The sequence below is a fragment of the Pecten maximus genome, chromosome 7 (assembly GCF_902652985.1).
Source record: "Pecten maximus chromosome 7, xPecMax1.1, whole genome shotgun sequence".
NCBI lineage: Eukaryota > Metazoa > Mollusca > Bivalvia > Pectinida > Pectinidae > Pecten > Pecten maximus.
This window is the reverse complement of record NC_047021.1, coordinates 739,180-765,445: the sequence shown is the minus strand read 5'-3', so window position 1 is coordinate 765,445 and position 26,266 is coordinate 739,180. Positions and strand designations below refer to the sequence as shown.

Below are 26,266 nucleotides of genomic sequence, written 5' to 3'. Positions count from 1 at the left end.
AGTCTATGTTTGTACCTGTAACATGTAGTCTATATTTGTACCTTTAACATGTAGTCCATATTTGTACCTGTAACATGTAGTCTATGTTTGTACCTGTAACATGTAGTCTATATTTGTACCTGTAACACGTAGTCTGTGTTTGTACCTGTAACATGTAGTCTATGTTTGTACCTGTAACATGTAGTCTATGTTTGTACCTGTAACACAGAGTCTATATTTGTACCTTTAACACGTAGTCTATGTTTGTACCTGTAACATGTAGTCTATATTTGTACCTGTAACATGTAGTCTATGTTTGTACCTGTAACATGCATATGTAGTCTATGTTTGTACCTGTAACATGTAGTCTATGTTTGTACCTGTAACATGTAGTCTTCATCAATATTGATATCCTGAGTTGTTAACACAGAGTTTTCATCCACGGGGGTGGTTCCCTTGGCAACATTAGTCTCCCCACAGTAATTATCAGCAACCATGTTGTCAGAGGCTAGCCAATCACTGTCATTCAGCTCATCAGAGAACTCACCAACCATGCTGCTGGGATTTACTTTTTGTCCCCCGATCCTGACATTGTCCAGAACCCAGTCTCCAACAGGTTTGCCTCCGTGTGTGGGCTGCCACCATCGTATCCTTACAGCTCTCTGTCTTGCGCCCTCAGGTAAATCTGCATGGACAAACCTGTCAAATATTATAGATTATTATAGACTATGGAAACCAAGATTTTGAAGACACACAACAACTGCTGAAATTGGTTTGTTCTGTACAACTTTTATTGTTCACAGACAAGCAGTTTGTAAGTATCACATTATCACTTTCCCTGGGTATTTCTTTATTTCTAATTCATGTCACGGCTATATTTGGATAAATTTAAAACCATCAATAACTGAATTTGTCCCGCAGCTTTTGTGAAGAAGTCAAAAAAGTTAATTGTTAATTGATGACAATACAAAATACAAAATACAAAAGGTAATTAGAATAGGTCACTGTAGACTTCTCAGGTGATCTAAAAAATTGTTACATAATGACAAACTAGAAAATGTGTGTACTGCTGCCACTTGACCCAACGAAACCTTGGACATAGGTAACACTATATCCCTCCCCCCTCCACTTCATAGCGGGGTATATAGCAAAATAGCCAGTAATAACATAACTACCATGAGAGGAGATATAACAAGATTTTACCATACCATACCAGGATCTCCTATTTAAATGTGTAGGTAAGTATTAGCTATGGTAATGGAATCATTATCTGCTCTAGGACCTAGAGATTTTAATTGTCCTCATCATGATCACCTTGGTGATTTGTACAGGGCATAGTATAGTTCAATGACCGATGTCCAGGTGGAGCCACCATCAGTGGAGTAGTCGACGAGCACACCCTGGTTACGAGTGACTGGGGCAGCATTGCATCCAAACATAAAGTAGAACTGGATCATTGTGGCGTTGGAAAGGTCAAGGTCATGGCTAATCAGCAATCGACTGCAACCCTGGCAATGACAGTTAAATGACAGAAAAACCCTGACAACAAAGGTTTATAACAGTACAACCCTGACAACAAAGGTTTATAACAGTACAACCCTGACAACAAAGGTTTATAACAGAACAACCCTGACAACAAAGGTTTATAACAGAACAACCCTGACAACAATGGTTTATAACAGTACAACCATGACAACAAAGGTATATAACAGAACAACCCTGACAAGAAAGGTCTATATTAGAAAAACCCTGACAACAATGGTTTATAACAGAACAACCCTGACAACAAAGGTTTATAACAGTACAACCCTGACAACAATGGTTTATAACAGAACAACCCTGACAACAAAGGTTTATAACAGTACAACCCTGACAACAATGGTTTATAACAGTACAACCCTGACAACAATGGTATATAACAGTACAACCCTGACAACAAAGGTTTATAACAGAACAACCCTGACAACAAAGGTATATAACAGTACAACCCTGACAACAAAGGTTTATAACAGAACAACCCTGACAACAAAGGTTTATAACAGTACAACCCTGACAACAAAGGTTTATAACAGTACAACCCTGACAACAATGGTTTATAACAGTACAACCCTGACAACAAAGGTTTATAACAGTACAACCCTGACAACAATGGTTTATAACAGTACATAGGTCAATTTATCTTCTTTATAATGGTATCTACATTTTGCTTCTCGGGAAATGATATTGAGATGATTTTTATTATACCACTCATTTCCTTCATTTCACATTGAAGAATATGAAAACTAGGTAAATAATTTTTTATCAAAAGATTCTGAAGATGAACAATTAACTGAACAAATACATATAAATACCAGGTAACATAGTGATCCATTCACAGTGCCTACCTCCATGAAATGCAAGGTGTTACCGGAAGCCAGAACTTCACAAGCCTCAGTGACCTTTGCCCCCACAACCTTTGACCACAGGGTATCATCGATTCCATTGGAGAATGTATCATACAGATGAGTAGGAAGCGCTTTGATTGGCTGACCACAATTGACACCTGACCAACCTGAATCACACCTGCAACAAAAGTCAATGATTAAGTAAAAACGTGATCTTGGATTCTTGAACCCAGTAACTAATAAATCACAAAAATTTCTTTCGAATAAGAAGTTTTCAAAAAATAAAAGCATTAAAAAAATCAAAGAACACATAATAACTGAATATTTTATACTAAACACTTACAAACAGCCCGAGTTAGAACAGCGACCATGACCTCCACACAATGAGGGGCAGTCCTTGCCAATATACAGGTAAGACACAGCCCACGGCTGTTTGTCTAATGTCCAGCCATCCTGTATCCACATCAGTCGGGTGGACTTAGACCTGTCACAAACATACACACATTGAAGATGAGTAGACTTAGACCTGTCACAAACATATATACAGTAGACTTAGACCTGTCACAAACACATACACATTGAAGATGAGTAGACTTAGACCTGTCACAAACATACACACATTGAAGATGAGTAGACTTAGACCTGTCACAAACATATACACATTGAAGATGAGTAGACTTAGACCTGTCACAAACATATACACATTGAAGATGTGTAGACTTAGACCTGTCACAAACACATACACATTGAAGATGTGTAGACTTAGACCTGTCACAAACATATATACACATTGAAGATGTGTAGACTTAGACCTGTCACAAACATATATACAGTAGACTTAGACCTGTCACAAACATATACACATTGAAGATGTGTAGACTTAGACCTGTCACAAACATACACACATTGAAGATGTGTAGACTTAGACCTGTCACAAACATATATACAGTAGACTTAGACCTGTCACAAACATATATACAGTAGACTTAGACCTGTCACAAACATATACACATTGAAGATGAGTAGACTTAGACCTGTCACAAACATATATACAGTAGACTTAGACCTGTCACAAACACATACACATTGAAGATGAGTAGACTTAGACCTGTCACAAACATACACACATTGAAGATGAGTAGACTTAGACCTGTCACAAACACATACACATTGAAGATGTGTAGACTTAGACCTGTCACAAACATATATACAGTAGACTTAGACCTGTCACAAACATATACACATTGAAGATGAGTAGACTTAGACCTGTCACAAACATATATACAGTAGACTTAGACCTGTCACAAACATATATACACATTGAAGATGTGTAGACTTAGACCTGTCACAAACATACACACATTGAAGATGTGTAGACTTAGACCTGTCACAAACATATACACATTGAAGATGTGCTTATTATAGTCCTTTACCCCACCATAAAAATATCAAGTCTCTGTGCTCACAGTTATTGAGATAAAGTTATTTAAAGACAAAGTTGATGCTGGATAGCTGGCCGGCCAGCTGGATGGACGGACGATGGATGCGGCTCCAATTCATAAGCTCATGTGCCCTCCAGGCAGGTTAGCTAATGATCCCCAGTCTATGATCCATTACACTGTGAATAATAGTAAACTTTTTTCAAATACCAAATAATTTGTAATTTATTGCTACAATAAGTGTTCACTAACCTTGTATAGTGAGGCATGGGAATAGTGACCCTGTTCCAGCCTGTGTGGGTATCCGACACCAGGGAACTCCCAGGATAAAATCGTCCACAGTCCATATCCGATGGAAGACAAGGTGCCTGAAGGAGCTTCCAACTGTTACCCATGTCATGTGAGTACTGTATCCTAACACCTGTAAAAAATATACCACAAACAGGTAAGGTGTTTAGTAGTGAGTACTGTGTTTTAACACCTGTAGTGAGTACTGTGTCCTAACACCTGTAGTGAGTACTGTATCCTAACACCTGTAGTGAGTACTGTGTCCTAACACCTGTTGTGAGTACTGTGTCCTAACACCTGTAGTGAGTACTGTATCCTAACACCTGTAGTGAGTACTGTGTCCTAACACCTGTAGTGAGTACTGTGTCCTTACACCTGTACAAATTACACCACATACAGGTAAGGTGTTTAGTAGTGAGTACTGTATCCTAACGCCTGTAGTGAGTACTGTGTCCTAACACCTGTAGTGAGTACTGTGTCCTAACACCTGTAGTGAGTACTGTGTCCTAACACCTGTAGTGAGTACTGTGTCCTTACATGTGTAGTGAGTACTGTGTCCTAACACCTGTAGTGAGTACTGTGTCCTAACATGTGTAGTGAGTACTGTATCCTAACATGTGTAGTGAGTACTGTGTCCTAACATGTGTAGTGAGTACTGTATCCTAACATGTGTAGTGAGTACTGTGTCCTAACACCTGTAGTGAGTACTGTATCCTAACACCTGTAGTGAGTACTGTATCCTAACACCTGTAGTGAGTACTGTATCCTAACATGTGTAGTGAGTACTGTGTCCTAACACCTGTAGTGAGTACTGTATCCTAACATGTGTAGTGAGTACTGTATCCTAACATGTGTAGTGAGTACTGTGTCCTAACACCTGTTGTGAGTACTGTATCCTAACACCTGTTGTGAGTACTGTATCCTAACATGTGTAGTGAGTACTGTATCCTAACATGTGTAGTGGGTACTGTATCCTAACACCTGTAGTGGGTACTGTATCCTAACACCTGTTGTGAGTACTGTATCCTAACACCTGTTGTGAGTACTGTATCCTAACACCTGTTGTGAGTACTGTATCCTAACATGTGTAGTGAGTACTGTATCCTAACACCTGTAGTGAGTACTGTATCCTAACACCTGTAGTGAGTACTGTATCCTAACACCTGTTGTGAGTACTGTATCCTAACATGTGTTGTGAGTACTGTATCCTAACATGTGTAGTGAGTACTGTATCCTAACACCTGTAGTGAGTACTGTGTCCTAACACCTGTAGTGAGTACTGTATCCTAACATGTGTAGTGAGTACTGTGTCCTAACACCTGTTGTGAGTACTGTATCCTAACACCTGTTGTGAGTACTGTATCCTAACACCTGTAGTGAGTACTGTATCCTAACACCTGTAGTGAGTACTGTGTCCTAACACCTGTTGTGAGTACTGTATCCTAACACCTGTTGTGAGTACTGTATCCTAACACCTCTAGTAAGTACTGTATCCTAACACCTGTAGTGAGTACTGTGTCCTAACACCTGTAGTAAGTACTGTATCCTAACATGTGTAGTGAGTACTGTATCCTAACACCTGTTGTGAGTACTGTATCCTAACATAACATGTGTAGTGAGTACTGTATCCTAACACCTGTAGTGAGTACTGTGTCCTAACACCTGTTGTGAGTACTGTATCCTAACATAACATGTGTAGTGAGTACTGTATCCTAACACATGTAGTGAGTACTGTGTCCTAACACCTGTAGTGAGTACTGTATCCTAACACCTGTTGTGAGTACTGTATCCTAACATAACATGTGTAGTGAGTACTGTATCCTAACACATGTAGTGAGTACTGTGTCCTAACACCTGTAGTGAGTACTGTGTCCTAACACCTGTAGTGAGTACTGTATCCTAACATGTGTAGTGAGTACTGTGTCCTAACACCTGTAGTGAGTACTGTGTCCTAACACCTGTAGTGAGTACTGTATCCTAACATGTGTAGTGAGTACTGTATCCTAACATGTGTAGTGAGTACTGTATCCTAACACCTGTTGTGAGTACTGTATCCTAACATAACATGTGTAGTGAGTACTGTATCCTAACATGTGTAGTGAGTACTGTATCCTAACACCTGTAGTGAGTACTGTATCCTAACATGTGTAGTGAGTACTGTGTCCTAACACCTGTAGTGAGTACTGTGTCCTAACACCTGTTGTGAGTACTGTATCCTAACATGTGTTGTGAGTACTGTATCCTAACACCTGTTGTGAGTACTGTGTCCTAACACCTGTAGTGAGTACTGTATCCTAACATGTGTAGTGAGTACTGTATCCTAACACCTGTTGTGAGTACTGTATCCTACCACCTGTAGTGAGTACTGTATCCTAACACCTGTACAAATTACACCACATACAGGTAAGGTGTTTAGTAGTGAGTACTGTGTCCTAACACCTGTTGTGAGTACTGTATCCTAACATGTGTAGTGAGTACTGTATCCTAACACCTGTAGTGAGTACTGTATCCTAACATCTGTTGTGAGTACTGTATCCTAACACCTGTTGTGAGTACTGTATCCTAACATGTGTAGTGAGTACTGTATCCTAACATGTGTAGTGAGTACTGTATCCTAACATGTGTAGTGAGTACTGTGTCCTAACACCTGTAGTGAGTACTGTGTCCTAACACCTGTTGTGAGTACTGTATCCTAACATGTGTAGTGAGTACTGTATCCTAACACCTGTTGTGAGTACTGTATCCTAACATGTGTAGTGTACTGTATCCTAACACCTGTAGTGAGTACTGTATCCTAACATGTGTAGTGAGTACTGTATCCTAACATGTGTAGTGAGTACTGTATCCTAACATGTGTAGTGAGTACTGTATCCTAACATGTGTAGTGAGTACTGTGTCCTAACACCTGTAGTGAGTACTGTATCCTAACACCTGTTGTGAGTATTGTATCCTAACACCTGTAGTGAGTACTGTGTCCTAACACCTGTTGTGAGTACTGTATCCTAACATGTGTAGTGAGTACTGTATCCTAACATGTGTAGTGAGTACTGTGTCCTAACACCTGTAGTGAGTACTGTATCCTAACATGTGTAGTGAGTTCTGTATCCTAACATGTGTAGTGAGTACTGTATCCTAACATGTGTAGTGAGTACTGTATCCTAACACCTGTTGTGAGTACTGTATCCTAACACCTGTAGTGAGTACTGTATCCTAACACCTGTTGTGAGTACTGTGTAATAACTCTACAGAAGATTATTGTTGGAGGTCAGTGGGAGTATAAAAACAAGCTTTAAAATTTGGTGCTACAAGGTTAATTCAATCATAGGATCAAACTATGATAGATATTCTCACCTCTGATTAGTTTATAAAGACACAGGATGTTACATAGGAAGTAAACACTTCCCTCAGTAAGAGTAAAGTCGAACTCATATGTGGAGCTTCTGACTGATACATGAAAAGTTAGAATCAACAAATTGTATAGTTTGATGTTAATGGTCAGCATATTTAACCAATGACCAGTAGGTATATAAGAGTAACAACTGACCAGTATGTAAGGCTGACAACTGTCCAGTTTGTAAGGGTGACAACTGACCAGTAGGTAATGGTGACAACTGACCAGTATGTAAGGTTGACAACTGACCAGTAGATAAGGGTGACAACTGTCCAGTATTTAAGGGTGACAACTGACCAGTAGGTAAGAGTGACAACTGACCAGTAGGTAAGGGTGACAACTGACCAGTAGGTAAGAGTGACAACTGACCAGTAGGTAAGAGTGACAACTGACCAGTAGGTAAGGGTGACAACTGACCAGTAGGTAAGGGTGACAACTGTCCAGTAGGTAAGAGTGACAACTGTCCAGTAGGTAAGGGTGACAACTGACCAGTAGGTAAGAGTGACAACTGACCAGTAGGTAAGGGTGACAACTGACCAGTAGGTAAGAGTGACAACTGACCAGTAGGTAAGAGTGACAACTGTCCAGTAGGTAAGGGTGACAACTGACCAGTAGGTAAGAGTGACAACTGACCAGTAGGTAAGAGTGACAACGAACCAGTAGGTAAGGGTGACAACTGACCAGTAGGTAATGGTGACAACTGACCAGTATGTAAGGCTGACAACTGTCCAGTATTTAAGGGTGACAACTGACCAGTAGGTAATGGTGACAACTGACCAGTATGTAAGGCTGACAACTGTCCAGTATTTAAGGGTGACAACTGTCCAGTAGGTAAGGGTGACAACTGACCAGTAGGTAATGGTGACAACTGACCAGTAGGTAAGGGTGACAACTGACCAGCAGGTAAGGGTGACAACTGACCAGTAGGTAAGAGTGACAACTGACCAGTAGGTAAGGGTGACAACTGTCCAGTAGGTAAGAGTGACAACTGACCAGTAGATAAGGGTGACAACTGACCAGTATGTAATGGTGACAACTGACCAGTATGTAAGGCTGACAACTGTCCAGTATTTAAGGGTGACAACTGTCCAGTAGGTAAGGGTGACAACTGACCAGTAGGTAATGGTGACAACTGACCAGTAGGTAAGAGTGACAACGAACCAGCAGGTAAGGTTGACAACTGACCAGTAGATAAGGGTGAAAACTGACCAGTAGGTAAGAGTGACAACTGACCAGTAGGTAAGAGTGACAACTGACCAGTAGATAAGGGTGACAACTGACCAGTATTTAAGGGAGATAACTGACCAGTAGGTAAGAGTGACAACTGACCAGCAGGTAAGGGTGACAACTGACCAGTAGATAAGGCTGACAACTGTCCAGTATTTAAGGGTGACAACTGACCAGTAGGTAAGAGTGACAACTGACCAGTAGATAAGGGTGACAACTGACCAGTATGTAATGGTGACAACTGATTGGTACATGACACCTACTGTAACAGTCCTGCGATGGTGAACATCCCATGGCGATATCAAACTGTACAAACGTTCCCTCCTCTACCATCACATCGGCAGATGTGGCATATCTCATCGGTCCCTCACCTGTAAGTAATGTGGGGTGTAATGTACACAACAATTCATGTTAATCTATTGGGATACATTGTAATGTACACAACAATTCATGTTAATCTATTGGGATACATTGTAATGTACACAACAATTCATGTTAATCTATTGGATACATTGTAATGTACACAACAATTCATGTTAATCTATTGGATACATTGTAATGTACACAACAATTCATGTTAATCTATTGGGATACATTGTAATGTACACAACAATTCATGTTAATCTATTGGGATACATTGTAATGTACACAACAATTCATGTTAATCTATTGGATACATTAAGTGTAAGGATTGCCACATTTATTTCCTTAATATGTAAATATTAAACTAATAAATTAAAATCAACCTGTTATTTTGCCATTTTCAACCTAGAGGTACACTGTACATTGAACTCACATTGAAATGAATTTACACTCACATTGAAATGAATTTACACTCACATTGAAATGAATTAACACTCACCCTGGAAGTGAATGGACTCTGCCAGAGATCCACATACATGTTCTATTACCCCTCCAGGGTACATGAGCCAACTTGTCTCCAGTGGGGTCATGGGGTCATCCAACAAGGGCTGCATCCCCTGAACATCTCCTCCAATGTATATCTATTCCCCAAAACATGATCAATGTTATAAATTAAAAATATTTAGGAGTCCTAATTACTGTAACTTTGATATGTATGACGAAGATGAGGTACTTCTACCTGGTCATTTATATATGATCAAAGAACAAGGGTTTGATGCTTGTTACCTGGTCAATGGCCCAGTCTTGGGTAAAGCTCCCATCCAGTGATGGCTGCCACCACCGGAGGTGTGTGGAGTTGGTACGAGCCTTCTCTGGCAGATGAAGTGCATAGTATTTCGGCCTGTTGCTGTGTTGGTTAAAATCAAACTGTTCAATTGACTGCCAGGATACACCGCCATTGATACTGGACTGGAGGTACACAGGCATACTGTTGTCTGTCAGAGGTGTCGTCTCACACCCCAGGCGCAGGAAAAACTGTACCGTACTGAAAAGATTCAGGAGATATTTAAGATTTTGAAAAATGTTTTGTTTAATTATAGATAATAGTCAGGAGATTTGAGACAAATAACATTTAATTTGATTTCACAAAGTCACACCTACCCCTGACATTACTGAGGTCAAGGTCACACCTACCTGACATTACTGAGGTCAAGGTCCCTACTAACCAGCACCCTCTCTCCAGCAGCATTGAAATGGAGACTGCTGCCACTAAGCAGAATGCCACATTCATCACTTATGTGGCCACCACTGGAAAGCCACCACTTAGTTTCATCTACTGGCTGATCTAACATATATCAAAGGTCAAAGTTGAAAGAGCATTTATGTAAAATATATGAAAAGCATGTAAAAGGTATTTGAGTCAGAAAGTGACCATCAAAAAATTAATATTCCAGAAATTAATATTTGTGCTGTGAAATTTAGCAGAAACAATGTGTGTTTTGCAAACCTTTTTGCATTAATCTGAAAGTACTTAAAGTGAAAGTATCTTAGACCATCCCGACCAGTATTGTATGTAAAACGCTGTACAATTGTAGATCCCTCGACTAGCACACTGACCATGTGGTCCCTCGACTAGCATACTGACCATGTGGTCCCTCGACTAGCATACTGACCATGTGGTCCCTCGACTAGCACACTGACCATGTGGTCCCTCGACTAGCATACTGACCATGTGGTCCCTCGACTAGCATACTGACCATGTGGTCCCTCGACTAGCATACTGACCATGTGGTATATCGACTAGCATACTGACCATGTGGTCCCTCGACTAGCACACTGACCATGTGGTCCCTTGACTAGCACACTGACCATGTGGTCCCTCGACTAGCACACTGACCATGTGGTGACCCTCGACTAGCATACTGACAATGTGGTGACCCTCGACTAGCATACTGACCATGTGGTCCCTCGACTAGCATACTGACCATGTGGTATATCGACTAGCATACTGACCATGTGGTCCCTCGACTAGCATACTGACCATGTGATCCCTCGACTAGCATACTGACCATGTGGTATATCGACTAGCATACTGACCATGTGGTCCCTCGACTAGCATACTGACCATGTGGTCCCTCGACTAGCATACTGACCATGTGGTCCCTAGTCTAGCATACTGACCATGTGGTCCCTCGACTAGCATACTGACCATGTGGTCCCTCGACTAGCATACTGACCATGTGGTCCCTAGTCTAGCATACTGACCATGTGGTGACCTTCGACTAGCATACTGACCATGTGTTGACCCTCGACTAGCATACTGACCATGTGGTCCCTCGACTAGCATACTGACCATGTGGTCCCTAGTCTAGCACACTGACCATGTGGTCCCTCGACTAGCATACTGACCATGTGGTCCCTAGTCTAGCATACTGACCATGTGGTCCCTAGTCTAGCATACTGACCATGTGGTCCCTAGTCTAGCATACTGACCATGTGGTCCCTAGTCTAGCATACTGACCATGTGGTCCCTAGTCTAGCATACTGACCATGTGGTCCCTAGTCTAGCATACTGACCATGTGGTCCCTAGTCTAGCATACTGACCATGTGGTCCCTCGACTAGCATACTGACCATGTGGTCCCTAGTCTAGCATACTGACCATGTGGTCCCTAGTCTAGCATACTGACCATGTGGTCCCTAGTCTAGTATACTGACCATGTGGTCCCTAGTCTAACATACTGACCATGTGGTATATAGACTGGCATACTGACCATGTGGTATATAGACTGGCATACTGACCATGTGGTCCCTAGTCTAGCATACTGACCATGTGGTCCCTCGACTAGCATACTGACCATGTGGTATATTGACTAGCATACTGACCATGTGGTATATTGACTAGCATACTGACCATGTGGTCCCTAGTCTAGCATACTGACCATGTGGTCCCTAGTCTAGCATACTGACCATGTGGTCCCTAGTCTAGCATACTGACCATGTGGTCCCTAGTCTAGCATACTGACCATGTGGTATATTGACTAGCATACTGACCATGTGATCCCTAGTCCAGCATACTGACCATGTGGTATATCGACTAGCATACTGACCATGTGGTCCCTAGTCTAGCATACTGACCATGTAGTCCCTAGACTAGCATACTGACCATGTGGTCCCTAGTCTATCATACTGACCATGTGGTCCCTAGACTAGCATACTGACCATGTGGTCCCTAGTCTAGCATACTGACCATGTGGTATATTGACTAGCATACTGACCATGTGATCCCTAGTCCAGCATACTGACCATGTGGTATATCGACTAGCATACTGACCATGTGGTCCCTAGTCTAGCATACTGACCATGTAGTCCCTAGACTAGCATACTGACCATGTGGTCCCTAGTCTATCATACTGACCATGTGGTCCCTAGACTAGCATACTGACCATGTGGTCCCTAGTCTAGCATACTGACCATGTGGTATATTGACTAGCATACTGACCATGTGGTCCCTAGTCTAGCATACTGACCATGTGGTATATCGACTAGCATACTGACCATGTGGTCCCTAGTCTAGCATACTGACCACATGTGGTCCCTAGTCTAGCATACTGTCCATGTGGTCCCTAGTCTAGCATACTGACCATGTGGTCCCTAGTCTAGCATACTGACCATGTGGTCCCTAGACTAGCATACTGACCATGTGGTCCCTAGTCTAGCATACTGACCATGTGGTCCCTAGTCTAGCATACTGACCATGTGGTATATAGACTAGCATACTGACCATGTGGTCCCTAGTCTAGCATACTGACCATGTGTTGACCCTCCACTAGCATACTGACCATGTGGTCCCTAGTCTAGCATACTGACCATGTGGTGACCCTCCACTAGCATACTGACCATGTGGTCCCTAGTCTAGCATACTGACCATGTGGTCCCTAGTCTAGCATACTGACCATGTGGTATATAGACTAGCATACTGACCATGTGGTCCCTAGTCTAGCATACTGACCATGTGTTGACCCTCCACTAGCATACTGACCATGTGGTCCCTAGTCTAGCATACTGACCATGTGGTGACCCTCCACATACTGACCATGTGGTCCCTAGTCTAGCATACTGACCATGTGGTATATAGACTAGCATACTGACCATGTGGTCCCTCGACTAGCATACTGACCATGTGGTCCCTAGTCTAGCATACTGACCATGTGGTGACCCTCGACTAGCATACTGACCATGTGGTATATAGACTAGCATACTGACCATGTGGTCCCTCGACTAGCATACTGACCATGTGGTCCCTAGTCTAGCATACTGACCATGTGTTGACCCTCGACTAGCATACTGACCATGTGGTCCCTAGTCTAGCATACTGACCATGTGGTCCCTAGACTAGCATACTGACCATGTGGTCCCTAGTCTAGCATACTGACCATGTGGTCCCTCGACTAGCATACTGACCATGTGGTCCCTCGACTAGCATACTGACCATGTGGTCCCTCGACTAGCATACTGACCATGTGGTCCCTAGTCTAGCATACTGACCATGTGGTCCCTCGACTAGCATACTGACCATGTGGTCCCTCGACTAGCATACTGACCATGTGGTCCCTAGTCTAGCATACTGACCATGTGGTCCCTAGTCTAGCATACTGACCATGTGGTCCCTAGTCTAGCATACTGACCATGTGGTATATTAACACCTCCACTCCGCGTAAATACAAAATCTGTTTTGGAAAAATCATCTCGCAGGTAATCAGGGAGATGGTTGGCTGGATGGCAGCTGTCACCTTGGTAACCAGGATCACATGTACACATCATGGTGTTAGAACACTGGCCATGTCCTAAACAATGGTCCATACAGGCCATTCCAATGAACACATTGTCGATGGCCCACTCAGGGCCGAAGTCTTCGTCTGGAATGAATCCCTGGTACCATCGGAATCTTAGAGACCTTAGTTAAGATCAATAAAAAAAAAAAAAACTTTTTCAAATGATATGTTTTAAACACCTTGACAGAAAACTGTAATGTTTTCATATTTAATATAATAATTGATTTTTAGGAATTATTGATTTTAATTATCAAATATGATTTAGACCTGCAAAACAAAAAACAATCATTTGTATTATCACATGTAATAATGACGTTCAGCATTCTATTCATTAACATAAAATTATATCATATCCAAAATCATATTTCATCGTTCATACAGGCTTTTTAAAAGAAAATGGAAAATTCAATGTGTTTCCCTTTTTGTACACTTTGATGTGATTTTGTGTATTTTTGGGTATATATTGCTTATTGCAGTATTGTTAGACTGTAAGTGTAAAAATGTCTCAAGCACTGTTACAATCTTACCAACTAACCCACATAATTATGTGTACCAAATTACTCAAATGTGTGTACCATCTAATTATCGCCATGTGTGTACCAATATATTACCCACATGTATGTACCAACTAATTACCCCCATGTGTGTACTAACGTACCCCCATGTGTGTACCAACTTACCCACATGTGTGTACCAACTAATTACCCCCATGTGTGTACCAACTTACCCACATGTGTGTACCAACTTACCCCCATGTGTGTACCAACTTACCCACATGTGTGTACCAACTAATTACCCCCATGTGTGTACCAACTTACCCACATGTGTGTACCAACTTATTACCCCATGTGTGTACCAACTAATGACCCCCATGTGTGTACCAACTTACCCACATGTGTGTACCAACTTACCCACATGTGTGTACCAACTTACCCACATATGTGTACCAAAACTTACCCACATGTGTGTACTAACTTACCCACATATGTGTACTAACTTACCCACATATGTGTACTAACTTACCAACATATGTGTACCAACTTACCCACATGTGTGTACCAACTTACCCACATATGTGTACCAAAACTTACCCACATGTGTGTACTAACTTACCCCCATATGTGTACCAACTTACCCACATGTGTGTACCAACTTACCCACATGTGTGTACCAACTTACCCTAATGTGTGTACCAACTTACCCACATGTGTGTACCAACTTATTACCCCCATGTGTGTACCAACTTATTACCCCCATATGTGTACCAACTAATCCCCCAATGTGTGTACCAACGTACCCCCATGTGTGTACCAACTTATTACCCCCATGTGTGTACCAACTAATCCCCCAATGTGTGTACCAACGTACCCCCATGTGTGTACCAACTTACCCACATGTGTGTACCAACTTACCCTAATGTGTGTACCAACTTACCCACATGTGTGTACCAACTTATTATCCCCATGTGTGTACCAACTTATTACCCCATATTTACCCCCATGTGTGTACCAACTAATTACCCCCATGTGTGTACTAACTTACCCCCATGTGTGTACCAACTTACCCCCATGTATGTACCAACTTATTACCCCCATGTGTGTACCAACTAATTACCCCCATGTATGTACCAACTTATTACCCCCATGTGTGTACCAACTTATTACCCCCATGTGTGTATCAACTTACCCCCATGTGTGTACCAACTTATTACCCACATGTGTGTACCAACTTATGACCCACATGTATGTACCAACTTATTACCCCCATGTGTGTACCAACTTACCCCCATGTGTGTACCAACTTATTACCCCCATGTGTGTATCAACTTACCCACATGTGTGTACCAACTTATTACCCCCATGTGTGTACCAACTAACAACTCCAATGTGTGTACAAAGTTATTACCCCCATGTGTGCCAACTAACAACTCCAATGTGTGTACCAAGTTATTACCCCCATGTGTGTACCAACTTATTACCCCCATGTGTGTACCAACTAACAACTCCAATGTGTGTACCAACTTATTACCCCCATGTGTGTACCAAGTTATTACCCCATGTGTGTACCAACTTACCCCCATGTGTGTACCAACTTATTACCCACATGTGTGTACCAACTTATTACCCCCATGTGTGTACCAACTAACAACTCCAATGTGTGTACCAACTTATTACCCCCATGTGTGTACCAACTTATTACCCCCATGTGTGTACCAACTAACAACTCCAATGTGTGTACCAAGTTATTACCCCTATGTGTGTACCACCTTACCCCATGTGTGTACCAACTAATTACCCCCATGTGTGTACCAACTTATTACCCCCATGTGTGTACCAACTTATTACCCCCATGTGTGTACCAATATATTACCCCCAATGTGTGTACCAACTTATTACCCCCATGTGTGTACCAACTTATGACCCACATGTATGTACCAACTTATTACCCCCATGTGTGTACCAACTTACCCCCATGTGTGTACCAACTTATTACCCCCATGTGTGTACCAACTTATGACCCACATGTATGTACCAACTTATTACCCCCATGTGTGTACCAACTTACCCCCATGTGTGTACCAACTTATTACCCCCATGTGTGTATCAACTAACAACTCCAATGTGTGTACCAAGTTATTACCCCAATGTGTGTACCAACTTACCCCCATGTGTGTACCAACTAATTACCCCCATGTGTGTACCAACTTATTACCCCCATGTGTGTACCAACTTATTACCCCCATGTGTGTACTAACTTACCCCCATATGTGTACCAACTTACCCACATGTGTGTACCAACTTACCCACATGTGTGTACCAACTTACCCTAATGTGTGTACCAACTTACCCACATGTGTGTACCAACTTATTACCCCCATGTGTGTACCAACTTATTACCCCCATATGTGTACCAACTAATCCCCCAATGTGTGTACCAACGTACCCCATGTGTGTACCAACTTATTACCCCCATGTGTGTACCAACTAATCCCCCAATGTGTGTACCAACGTACCCCCATGTGTGTACCAACTTATTACCCACATGTGTGTACCAACTTACCCACATGTGTGTACCAACTTACCCCAATGTGTGTACCAACTTACCCCCATGTGTGTACCAACTAATTACCCCCATGTGTGTACCAACTTATTACCCCCATGTGTGTACCAACTTATTACCCCCATGTGTGTACTAACTTACCCCCATATGTGTACCAACTTACCCACATGTGTGTACCAACTTACCCACATGTGTGTACCAACTTACCCTAATGTGTGTACCAACTTACCCACATGTGTGTACCAACTTATTACCCCCATGTGTGTACCAACTTATTACCCCCATATGTGTACCAACTAATCCCCCAATGTGTGTACCAACGTACCCCATGTGTGTACCAACTTATTACCCCCATGTGTGTACCAACTAATCCCCCAATGTGTGTACCAACGTACCCCCATGTGTGTACCAACTTATTACCCACATGTGTGTACCAACTTACCCACATGTGTGTACCAACTTACCCTAATGTGTGTACCAACTTACCCACATGTGTGTACCAACTTATTATCCCAATGTGTGTACCAACTTATTACCCCATATTTACCCCCATGTGTGTACCAACTAATTACCCCCATGTGTGTACTAACTTACCCCCATGTGTGTACCAACTTACCCCCATGTATGTACCAACTTATTACCCCCATGTGTGTACCAACTAATTACCCCCATGTATGTACCAACTTATTACCCCCATGTGTGTACCAACTTATTACCCCCATGTGTGTATCAACTTACCCACATGTGTGTACCAACTTACCCCCATGTGTGTACCAACTTATGACCCACATGTATGTACCAACTTATTACCCCCATGTGTGTACCAACTTACCCCCATGTGTGTACCAACTTATTACCCCCATGTGTGTACCAACTAACAACTCCAATGTGTGTACCAAGTTATTATCCCCATGTGTGTACCAACTTATTACCCCCATGTGTGTACCAACTAACAACTCCAATGTGTGTACCAACTTATTACCCCCATGTGTGTACCAAGTTATTACCCCCATGTGTGTACCAACTTACCCCCATGTGTGTACCAACTTATTACCCACATGTGTGTACCAACTTATTACCCACATGTGTGTACCAACTTATTACCCCCATGTGTGTACCAACTAACAACTCCAATGTGTGTACCAACTTATTACCCCCATGTGTGTACCAACTTATTACCCACATGTGTGTACCAACTTATTACCCCATGTGTGTACCAACTAACAACTCCAATGTGTGTACCAAGTTATTACCCCTATGTGTGTACCACCTTACCCCATGTGTGTACCAACTAATTACCCCCATGTGTGTACCAATTTATTACCCCCATGTGTGTACCAACTTATTACCCCCATGTGTGTACCAATATATTACCCCCAATGTGTGTACCAACTTATTACCCCCATGTGTGTACCAACTTATGACCCACATGTATGTACCAACTTATTACCCCCATGTGTGTACCAACTTACCCCCATGTGTGTACCAACTTATTACCCCCATGTGTGTACCAACTTATGACCCACATGTATGTACCAACTTATTACCCCCATGTGTGTACCAACTTACCCCCATGTGTGTACCAACTTATTACCCCCATGTGTGTATCAACTAACAACTCCAATGTGTGTACCAAGTTATTACCCCCATGTGTGTACCAACTTACCCCATGTGTTTACCAACTAATTACCCCCATGTGTGTACCAACTTATTACCCCCATGTGTGTACCAACTTATTACCCCCATGTGTGTACCAACTAATTACCCCCATGTGTGTACCAACTTATTACCCCCATGTGTGTACCAACTTACCCCCATATGTGTACCAACTTACCCCCATATGTGTACCAACTTACCCCCATGTGTGTACTAACTTACCCACATGTGTGTACCAACTTACCCCCATATGTGTACCAACTTACCCCCATGTGTGTACCAACTAATTACCCCCATATGTGTACCAACTTACCCACATGTGTGTACTAACTTACCCCCATATGTGTACCAACTTACCCCCATATGTGTACCAACTTACCCCCATGTGTGTACCAACTTACCCCATATGTGTACCAACTTACCCACATGTGTGTACCAACTTACCCACATGTGTGGAGAGAATCAAGAGTGATGAGGACACGGCGCCAATAGCTGGAAGTCCCTCCGTAGTAGACAGACGGGTGTAGTGTGACATCAAAACAACGAGCAGACGACACTTCAGCACAGTTGGGCACCAGTAAATGCCAAGTTTTTCCTCCATTAGGCGAGTACTCCAGTCGGACAGGGTATCTGTCTGTAGGTTCTGACTCACAGCCAACATTTATCTGGAAGGTTGATCAGTGATTGTGGTAAATTTTCTGATTTGATAAAATAATATCATTAATTACAGACATGATTCATTCAAACATAATCATAGAAAAATGGTTGAACATCTTTAAATTATTTGACACCTGTGACTTTGAGGGTCAAGGTGACTTATTTCAAAGAGATTGTTAACCAAGAAAATGCACAAATAAAGTATGAGTATTGTCATTATAATGATAACAGGACAGTTTACATCACTCATATCAAACTGTAGGACAGACATTGGTCCTACATAACAACACTCACATCAAACTGTAGGACAGACATTGGTCCTACATAACAACACTCACATCAAACTGTAGGACAGACTTTGGTCCTACATAACAACGCTCACATCAAACTGTAGGACAGACATTGGTCCTACATAACACTCACATCAAACTGTAGGACAGACTTTGGTCCTACATAACAACACTCACATCAAACTGTAGGACAGACATTGGTCCTACATAACACTCACATCAAACTGTAGGACAGACTTTGGTCCTACATAACAACACTCACATCAAACTGTAGGACAGACATTGGTCCTACATAACAACACTCACATCAAACTGTAGGACAGACATTGGTCCTACATAACAACACTCACATCAAACTGTAGGACAGACTTTGGTCCTACATAACACTCACATCAAACTGTAGGACAGACATTGGTCCTACATAACAACACTCACATCAAACTGTAGGACAGACATTGGTCCTACATAACAACACTCACATCAAACTGTAGGACAGACATTGGTCCTACATAACAACACTCACATCAAACTGTAGGACAGACATCGGTCCCACATCCATGTCCCTGGTTACTACGTAGTGTTCACCAGAATCAGGGCCTCGTCTAAACACCAAACCTGACTGTCCCGCAGATATAGTGTCACTCCTGTACATACAGAATACTCAGTCTTTAGGATGTAGACAAAATTAAAATCAATAAATAAGAAATATAGTTTTGAACATTGGGAATATTCAACAGTAAACATATGCTAATATTCCTATTTTGTCTATAATTATTAAACACTTTCTTTACCAGTTAATAAATTTTAAGTAAACTACCAAATTCTATATCACATCTATTGAAAGGTTTATATGATATTATTAATAAGTAAAAATGTACATTGTATCTGATTTAAAACTTAAACAACAAAATGTTTTACCTGGTTTTGTGCTGACAGTAACTACCAACCTCTCCATCATTGACAAAAAGCCAAACATCAGAAAGAGGCTGTGAGTCAAAACTGTCTACCAACATGCTCGGGTTCATCACCATCCGGCCGATAAATAGGTTATCTACAGCCCAAGTTGATCTCATCTCACCTAGATATATTTAACAGCCAAGAGTTTTCAAGTATAAATTTGCTGAAGAGTACAATATTTTATAAACTTAAGGCAATTTTTTTAGCAAACTGGAGAAATGAAATTTTTACTTCCACGAAAGGAATCAATTATAGAATTTACAAGACTGAACTTTGTTTAGAGAATTATTTACTAGAACTCCCTCCCAAATTAGCCAAAGCGTGCTGTAAATTTAGAGTAGGTAATACAAAAATACCAATCCAAAGTGGTATATGGACTATTCTACCATGTTTGCTATGCAACGCCAGTTTTGAATGGTTTAAAACCATGTATTATTTTCCAATAATACACGCTCGTGCCAATAATACACGGTCGGGAGTCACGGCTGTAACAATTTTATATATCTAATATTCACCCGTTTTAATAAAGGTTACTATAGCCGAGTGGGCTAATGGGTTAGTCTTTCATTCATTTTTATCACGACGCAAGTTCGAATCCTCCGGAGGCCCACCTTTTTTTTTTCTTTTTTTTTTAATCCTTTTTTTTAATTTTCAAAATCAATGCCATATGAAAGATGCTCTTGATCGTAGTACTGTATTGCCTGTATATTTCATCAACAAATAATGCAATACTCAAGAAATAAATTACAAGGTTTTCTCGGGGTTTCTTTGCTGTTTTTCTATTAGAAAGAGGTCGATCTAAGAACTAAACAGTACACGGTAGAATAGAAATAATCAACTTTGACTCGTGTATTGTTGCAGGATATACAACTCGGACTCGGATATTTTGCAATTTTAATTAATAACTCAGGCCTGTGGCCTTCGTTATTAATTCAATTGCAAAATATCCACGTCCTCATTGTATATCCTGCAATAATACACGAATCATCGTTAATTATTTCTTAAATATACCACGAAAACATAGAATATGTACTTTATGTAATTTAAGAAAAATAGGCGACCAATTTCATTATTTATTTAACTGTGATCAGCAACTTATACTCAATAGTAGACGGAAATATATGTCTAGATATTATTATGAAAGACCAAATACATTTAAATTTCATATATTATTCAATTACTAACTAAAAATGAACCTATTTCATTGGCTAAATTTATTATTGATATAATTATAATAATTAATACTGATGTCCATCCTGTTTTACCATGTTTCATTGTTATCCATTTGTCTGTATTCTTATTCTCTACACTGTACTGTTTACGAGAATAAACAAATTGTCATAACCTAAACATCACCCTCTGGCCGATCAAAAGGTTAACTATACAGCCCAGGTTGATCTGTCATAACCTAAACAGCACCCTCTGGCCAATCAAAAGGTTAACTATACAGCCCAGGTTGATCTGTCATAACCTAAACAGCACCCTCTGGCCGATCAAAAGGTTAACTATACAGCCCAGGTTGATCTGTCATAACCTAAACATCACCCTCTGGCCAATCAAAAGGTTAACTATACAGCCCAGGTTGATCTGTCATAACCTAAACATCACCCTCTGGCCGATCAAAAGGTTAACTATACAGCCCAGGTTGATCTGTCATAACCTAAACATCACCCTCTGGCCGATCAAAAGGTTAACTATACAGCCCAGGTTGATCTGTCATAACCTAAACATCACCCTCTGGCCGATCAAAAGGTTAACTATACAGCCCAGGTTGATCTCATCTCAGCTACAACATGAATATCTTTAACCTGTAAAATATTGATGCTTTTAGCAAATCAAGGTAAATTTATTGGATTTATCAAATTGTCAAATGAAAGACATCTTTTCTTTCCTTTTCTCTTCTTTCACTTTTCCTTCAAAACATTTGATAACTTTATACAACACTCTACAGCAGGTGGATCCTGCAATTGTCAAAATCCAAGATGACCGTACTGTTTGTTAATCTGTTTCTTTCTTTCAATCAGACTTTCATGCTCAACTGGAGACCAAGGGGAACCTCTACATTCAAGTTTGGGTAAAACCCATAATGGCCATTTAGTACTTTAAGAAAAGTCAAAGAATTGTCAAAATCCAAGATGGCTGCATGTTGGCCATGTTGTTGTCAGGTTGGACCGATACAGGAATACACATAACTATGGATCAAGGGAAACCTACATATGAAATTTGAGAACTAGCAGTAAACTTCAATTGTCAAAATACAAGATAGCTGTCTGTTGGCCATGTTGTTTTCTGATCGGTCCAAAATGCAATATGCACAACTTTGGACCAAGGGAAACTTAGATATGAAATTTGAGAAAGATCCCTATAGTACTTTCTGAGAAATAGAGATAACCAACTTCAATTGTCAAAATCCAAGATGGCCACCTGTCAGCCATGTTGTTTACCGATCTGTCCCCAAATGTAATATATACAACAAGGGACCATCTGATTGACTAGTACCCAACGCGCTCCCCTCCCTGTTGTACAGTTTTATAGCATTTTGAATTTTTACAAATTTAGAATTGATTTTGGATGGATATAAAATCAGACAAATAATTGAAGGGTTATATGGTTATTTATCAGAAAACCTGTTTACAATGACTTATTATCATCTCGACCATAATTCTGAGAAACAAGTTGGATGCACAATAACACATGGCCCTTTGTATTTGTGTGAAGTTTCATTGGGATTGAATAACCAGTCTAGCAGTTGTCTGGACAAGGAAAGTCTGTTGATCATGACTGGCTACCATGGTAACCAAAATTTTGGATTTCAAATAGCTGCATGCATATCTGACCATGTTCCATAACGTTTGGGTGAACGTTTTGTTAAAAGCAGTCCACAAGTTTAGGAGTTTTCTTGACAAAAACTCTGCTGATAGTGACCAATGACCATGGCAACAAAAATTTTGGAATTGCATGCACATCTACACAGGTTCTTCTATATTTGTGTGAAGTTTCATTGGAATCTGCCCACCAGTTTACGAGAAGTGGTTTGGACAAAATTGTTATCAGAAAACCTGTTTATAGTGACCAGTAACCATAGCAACCAAAATATTGAGAAAAAAAAAATTGCATGCATATCTACACATCATCCTATATTTTTGTGTGGAGTTTTATTGGAATCGGCCCACTGGTTTAGTAGGAGTTGTCAGGACAAGATTATGGGACAACAGATGGACAGACAAACACGCCGATTCCAGTATACTCCCCCCCCCCCCCCCCCCCCCAACTTCATTGTGAGGGTATAAAAAGTCTCATTTTCCCCTGTTATACACACAAGAGCTTTTATAACAGTTTAAAAGCTCCTCAAACGTAATAAAGTGAGGATAACAAACTTTCTTACCTCCATTTTTCGGCTGCCAGAATCTGATGCGAGTAGCATTATTTCTGGCCTTGAAAGGAAGGTCAAGGCCGAAGTATCTACAATGGCAAAACAACACATTATCTGTGATACACTATAATCAACAGCTAAAAATCTGCTAAATATTCAGACAAACATGAGGCCCAGAAGGCCTGTATCACTAACCTCAATATTTTAGCAATCATGAAAACATGGGTTAGGATGGGACAGAACATTGCTTTATAATACTTTTTATAGCCCCCTTCACCCATGAATATTCACTGTGATTATTTTTTTTATCATAAATCGTATTCGATGCCTGGATGTCAAGGTGTGATGTCAAGGTGTGATGTCAAGGTTTGATGTCAAGGTTTGATGTTAAGGTGTAATGATCACATGTGATGCTTGGATGTCAAGGTTTGATGTCAAGGTGTGATGTCAAGGTTTGATGTCAAGGTTTGATGTCAAGGTTTAATGTTAAGGTGTAATGATCACATGTGATGCTTGGATGTCAAGGTTTGATGTCAAGGTTTGATGTCAAAATTTGATGTCAAGGTATGATGCCAAGGTATGATGTTAAGGTGTGATGTCAAGGTTTGATGTCAAGGTGTGATGTCAAGGTTTGATGTCAAAATTTGATGTCAAGGTTTGATGTCAAGGTGTGATGTAAAGGTTTGATGTCAAGGTTTGATGTCAAGGTGTGATGTCAAGGTGTGATGACAAGGTGATGCTAAAGTACGATGTTAAGGTTTGATGCCTAGGTATGATGTCAAGGTTTAATGTCAAGGTTTGATGCCCACATGTGATATGTCAAGGTTTGATGTCAAGGTTTGATGTAAAGGTTTGATGTAAAGGTGTGATGTCAAGGTTTGATGTCAAGGTGTGATGTCAAGGTTTGATGTCAAAATTTGATGTCAAGGTTTGATGTCAAGGTGTGATGTAAAGGTGTGATGTCAAGGTATGATGCCAAGGTATGATGTCAAGGTTTGATGTCAAGGTGTGATGACAAGGTGGTACTAAAGTACGATGTTAAGGTTTGATGCCTAGGTATGATGTCAAGGTTTGATGCCCACATGTGATATGCCAAGGTATGATGTTAAGGTGTGATGTCGATATCTAATGCCAGGATGTCAAGGTGTGCTGCCAATGTGTGATGCCCACTTGTGATACCAAGGTGTTGTATATGTTGCCATGGTGACCACTTGTACTAGTTTATTGCTGTATTGACATGGCCATATATCTGTTTCCATGGCGATCATGTGTAAATACCTATTGCCATGGAGATTCTGTGTACCTACTTGTTTCTAGAGTAAGACGTACCTGGCTCCTTCGTGACTGTGGTAGTGGATTTCTGTGTACCTACTTGTTTGTAGAGTAAGACGTACCTGGCTCCTTCGTGACTGTGGTAGTGGATTTCTGTGTACCTACTTGTTTCTAGAGTAAGACGTACCTGGCTCCTTCGTGACTGTGGTAGTGGATTTCTGTGTACCTACTTGTTTCTAGAGTAAGACGTACCTGGCTCCTTCGTGACTGTGGTAGTGGATTTCTGTGTACCTACTTGTTTCTAGAGTAAGACGTACCTGGCTCCTTCGTGACTGTGGTAGTGGATTTCTGTGTACCTACTTGTTTGTAGAGTAAGACGTACCTGGCTCCTTCGTGACTGTGGTAGTGGATTTCTGTGTACCTACTTGTTTGTAGAGTAAGACGTACCTGGCTCCTTCGTGACTGTGGTAGTGGATTTCTGTGTACCTACTTGTTTGTAGAGTAAGACGTACCTGGCTCCTTCGTGACTGTGGTAGTGGATTTCTGTGTACCTACTTGTTTGTAGAGTAAGACGTACCTGGCTCCTTCGTGACTGTGGTAGTGGATTTCTTTGAGAAGGTTCCATGTGATACCTCCATTGATACTGTACTGTAGAAGGACACTCTCCGACCTCGGCCAATCCAGAACCTCTCCATTACAGCCAAACTTGAAGAAGAACTCCATTGTATCCAACATACTGGTGTCTATATCACGACTCACCACCATCCTCAAGTTTCCCTGTGGAATACCAACAATTGTACAGTAAAATACAATAGGCTGTAGAAAACAATTAGAATATGTGATGTACCATTACTTGTATAATTAATAATGATCTAAAACCCAATCTGTTTACACAAGTGTTAAAATTAACATGAGGCCAATGGCCTTATCAGTCACCTGAGATCGGATATATAGGTGATGTTTTGTTTTCAAACTAAGATTTAACACATATCATCCCTGTGACAATGAAAATTGAGTAAAGTTCATTCAAACTTGGTAGCCTTAACCCAGCATGCTCCTGGCTAATCATCATGACCTTGTCAGTTTTAATTACATG

At 41.0% G+C, this 26,266-nt stretch overlaps 1 protein-coding gene across 1 annotated transcript in view; it reads right to left on the bottom strand.

Moving 5' to 3' along the window:
* LOC117330999 (reelin-like) overlaps nt 1–26,266 on the bottom strand; it is a 145,270-nt gene that overhangs the window by 26,229 nt on the left and 92,775 nt on the right. The window contains exons 35-49 of the mRNA XM_033889591.1: nt 25,748–25,947; nt 23,911–23,987; nt 20,487–20,646; nt 20,092–20,212; nt 19,066–19,286; nt 13,759–14,027; nt 10,266–10,416; nt 9,858–10,116; nt 9,571–9,712; nt 8,972–9,079; nt 4,055–4,223; nt 2,707–2,847; nt 2,364–2,541; nt 1,294–1,487; nt 360–678 (exon numbers count right to left, since the gene is read on the bottom strand). Of these exons, the coding sequence (XP_033745482.1) occupies nt 360–678; nt 1,294–1,487; nt 2,364–2,541; nt 2,707–2,847; nt 4,055–4,223; nt 8,972–9,079; nt 9,571–9,712; nt 9,858–10,116; nt 10,266–10,416; nt 13,759–14,027; nt 19,066–19,286; nt 20,092–20,212; nt 20,487–20,646; nt 23,911–23,987; nt 25,748–25,947 (2,709 nt within the window). The remainder of the gene's footprint in view (nt 1–359; nt 679–1,293; nt 1,488–2,363; nt 2,542–2,706; nt 2,848–4,054; nt 4,224–8,971; nt 9,080–9,570; nt 9,713–9,857; nt 10,117–10,265; nt 10,417–13,758; nt 14,028–19,065; nt 19,287–20,091; nt 20,213–20,486; nt 20,647–23,910; nt 23,988–25,747; nt 25,948–26,266) is intronic.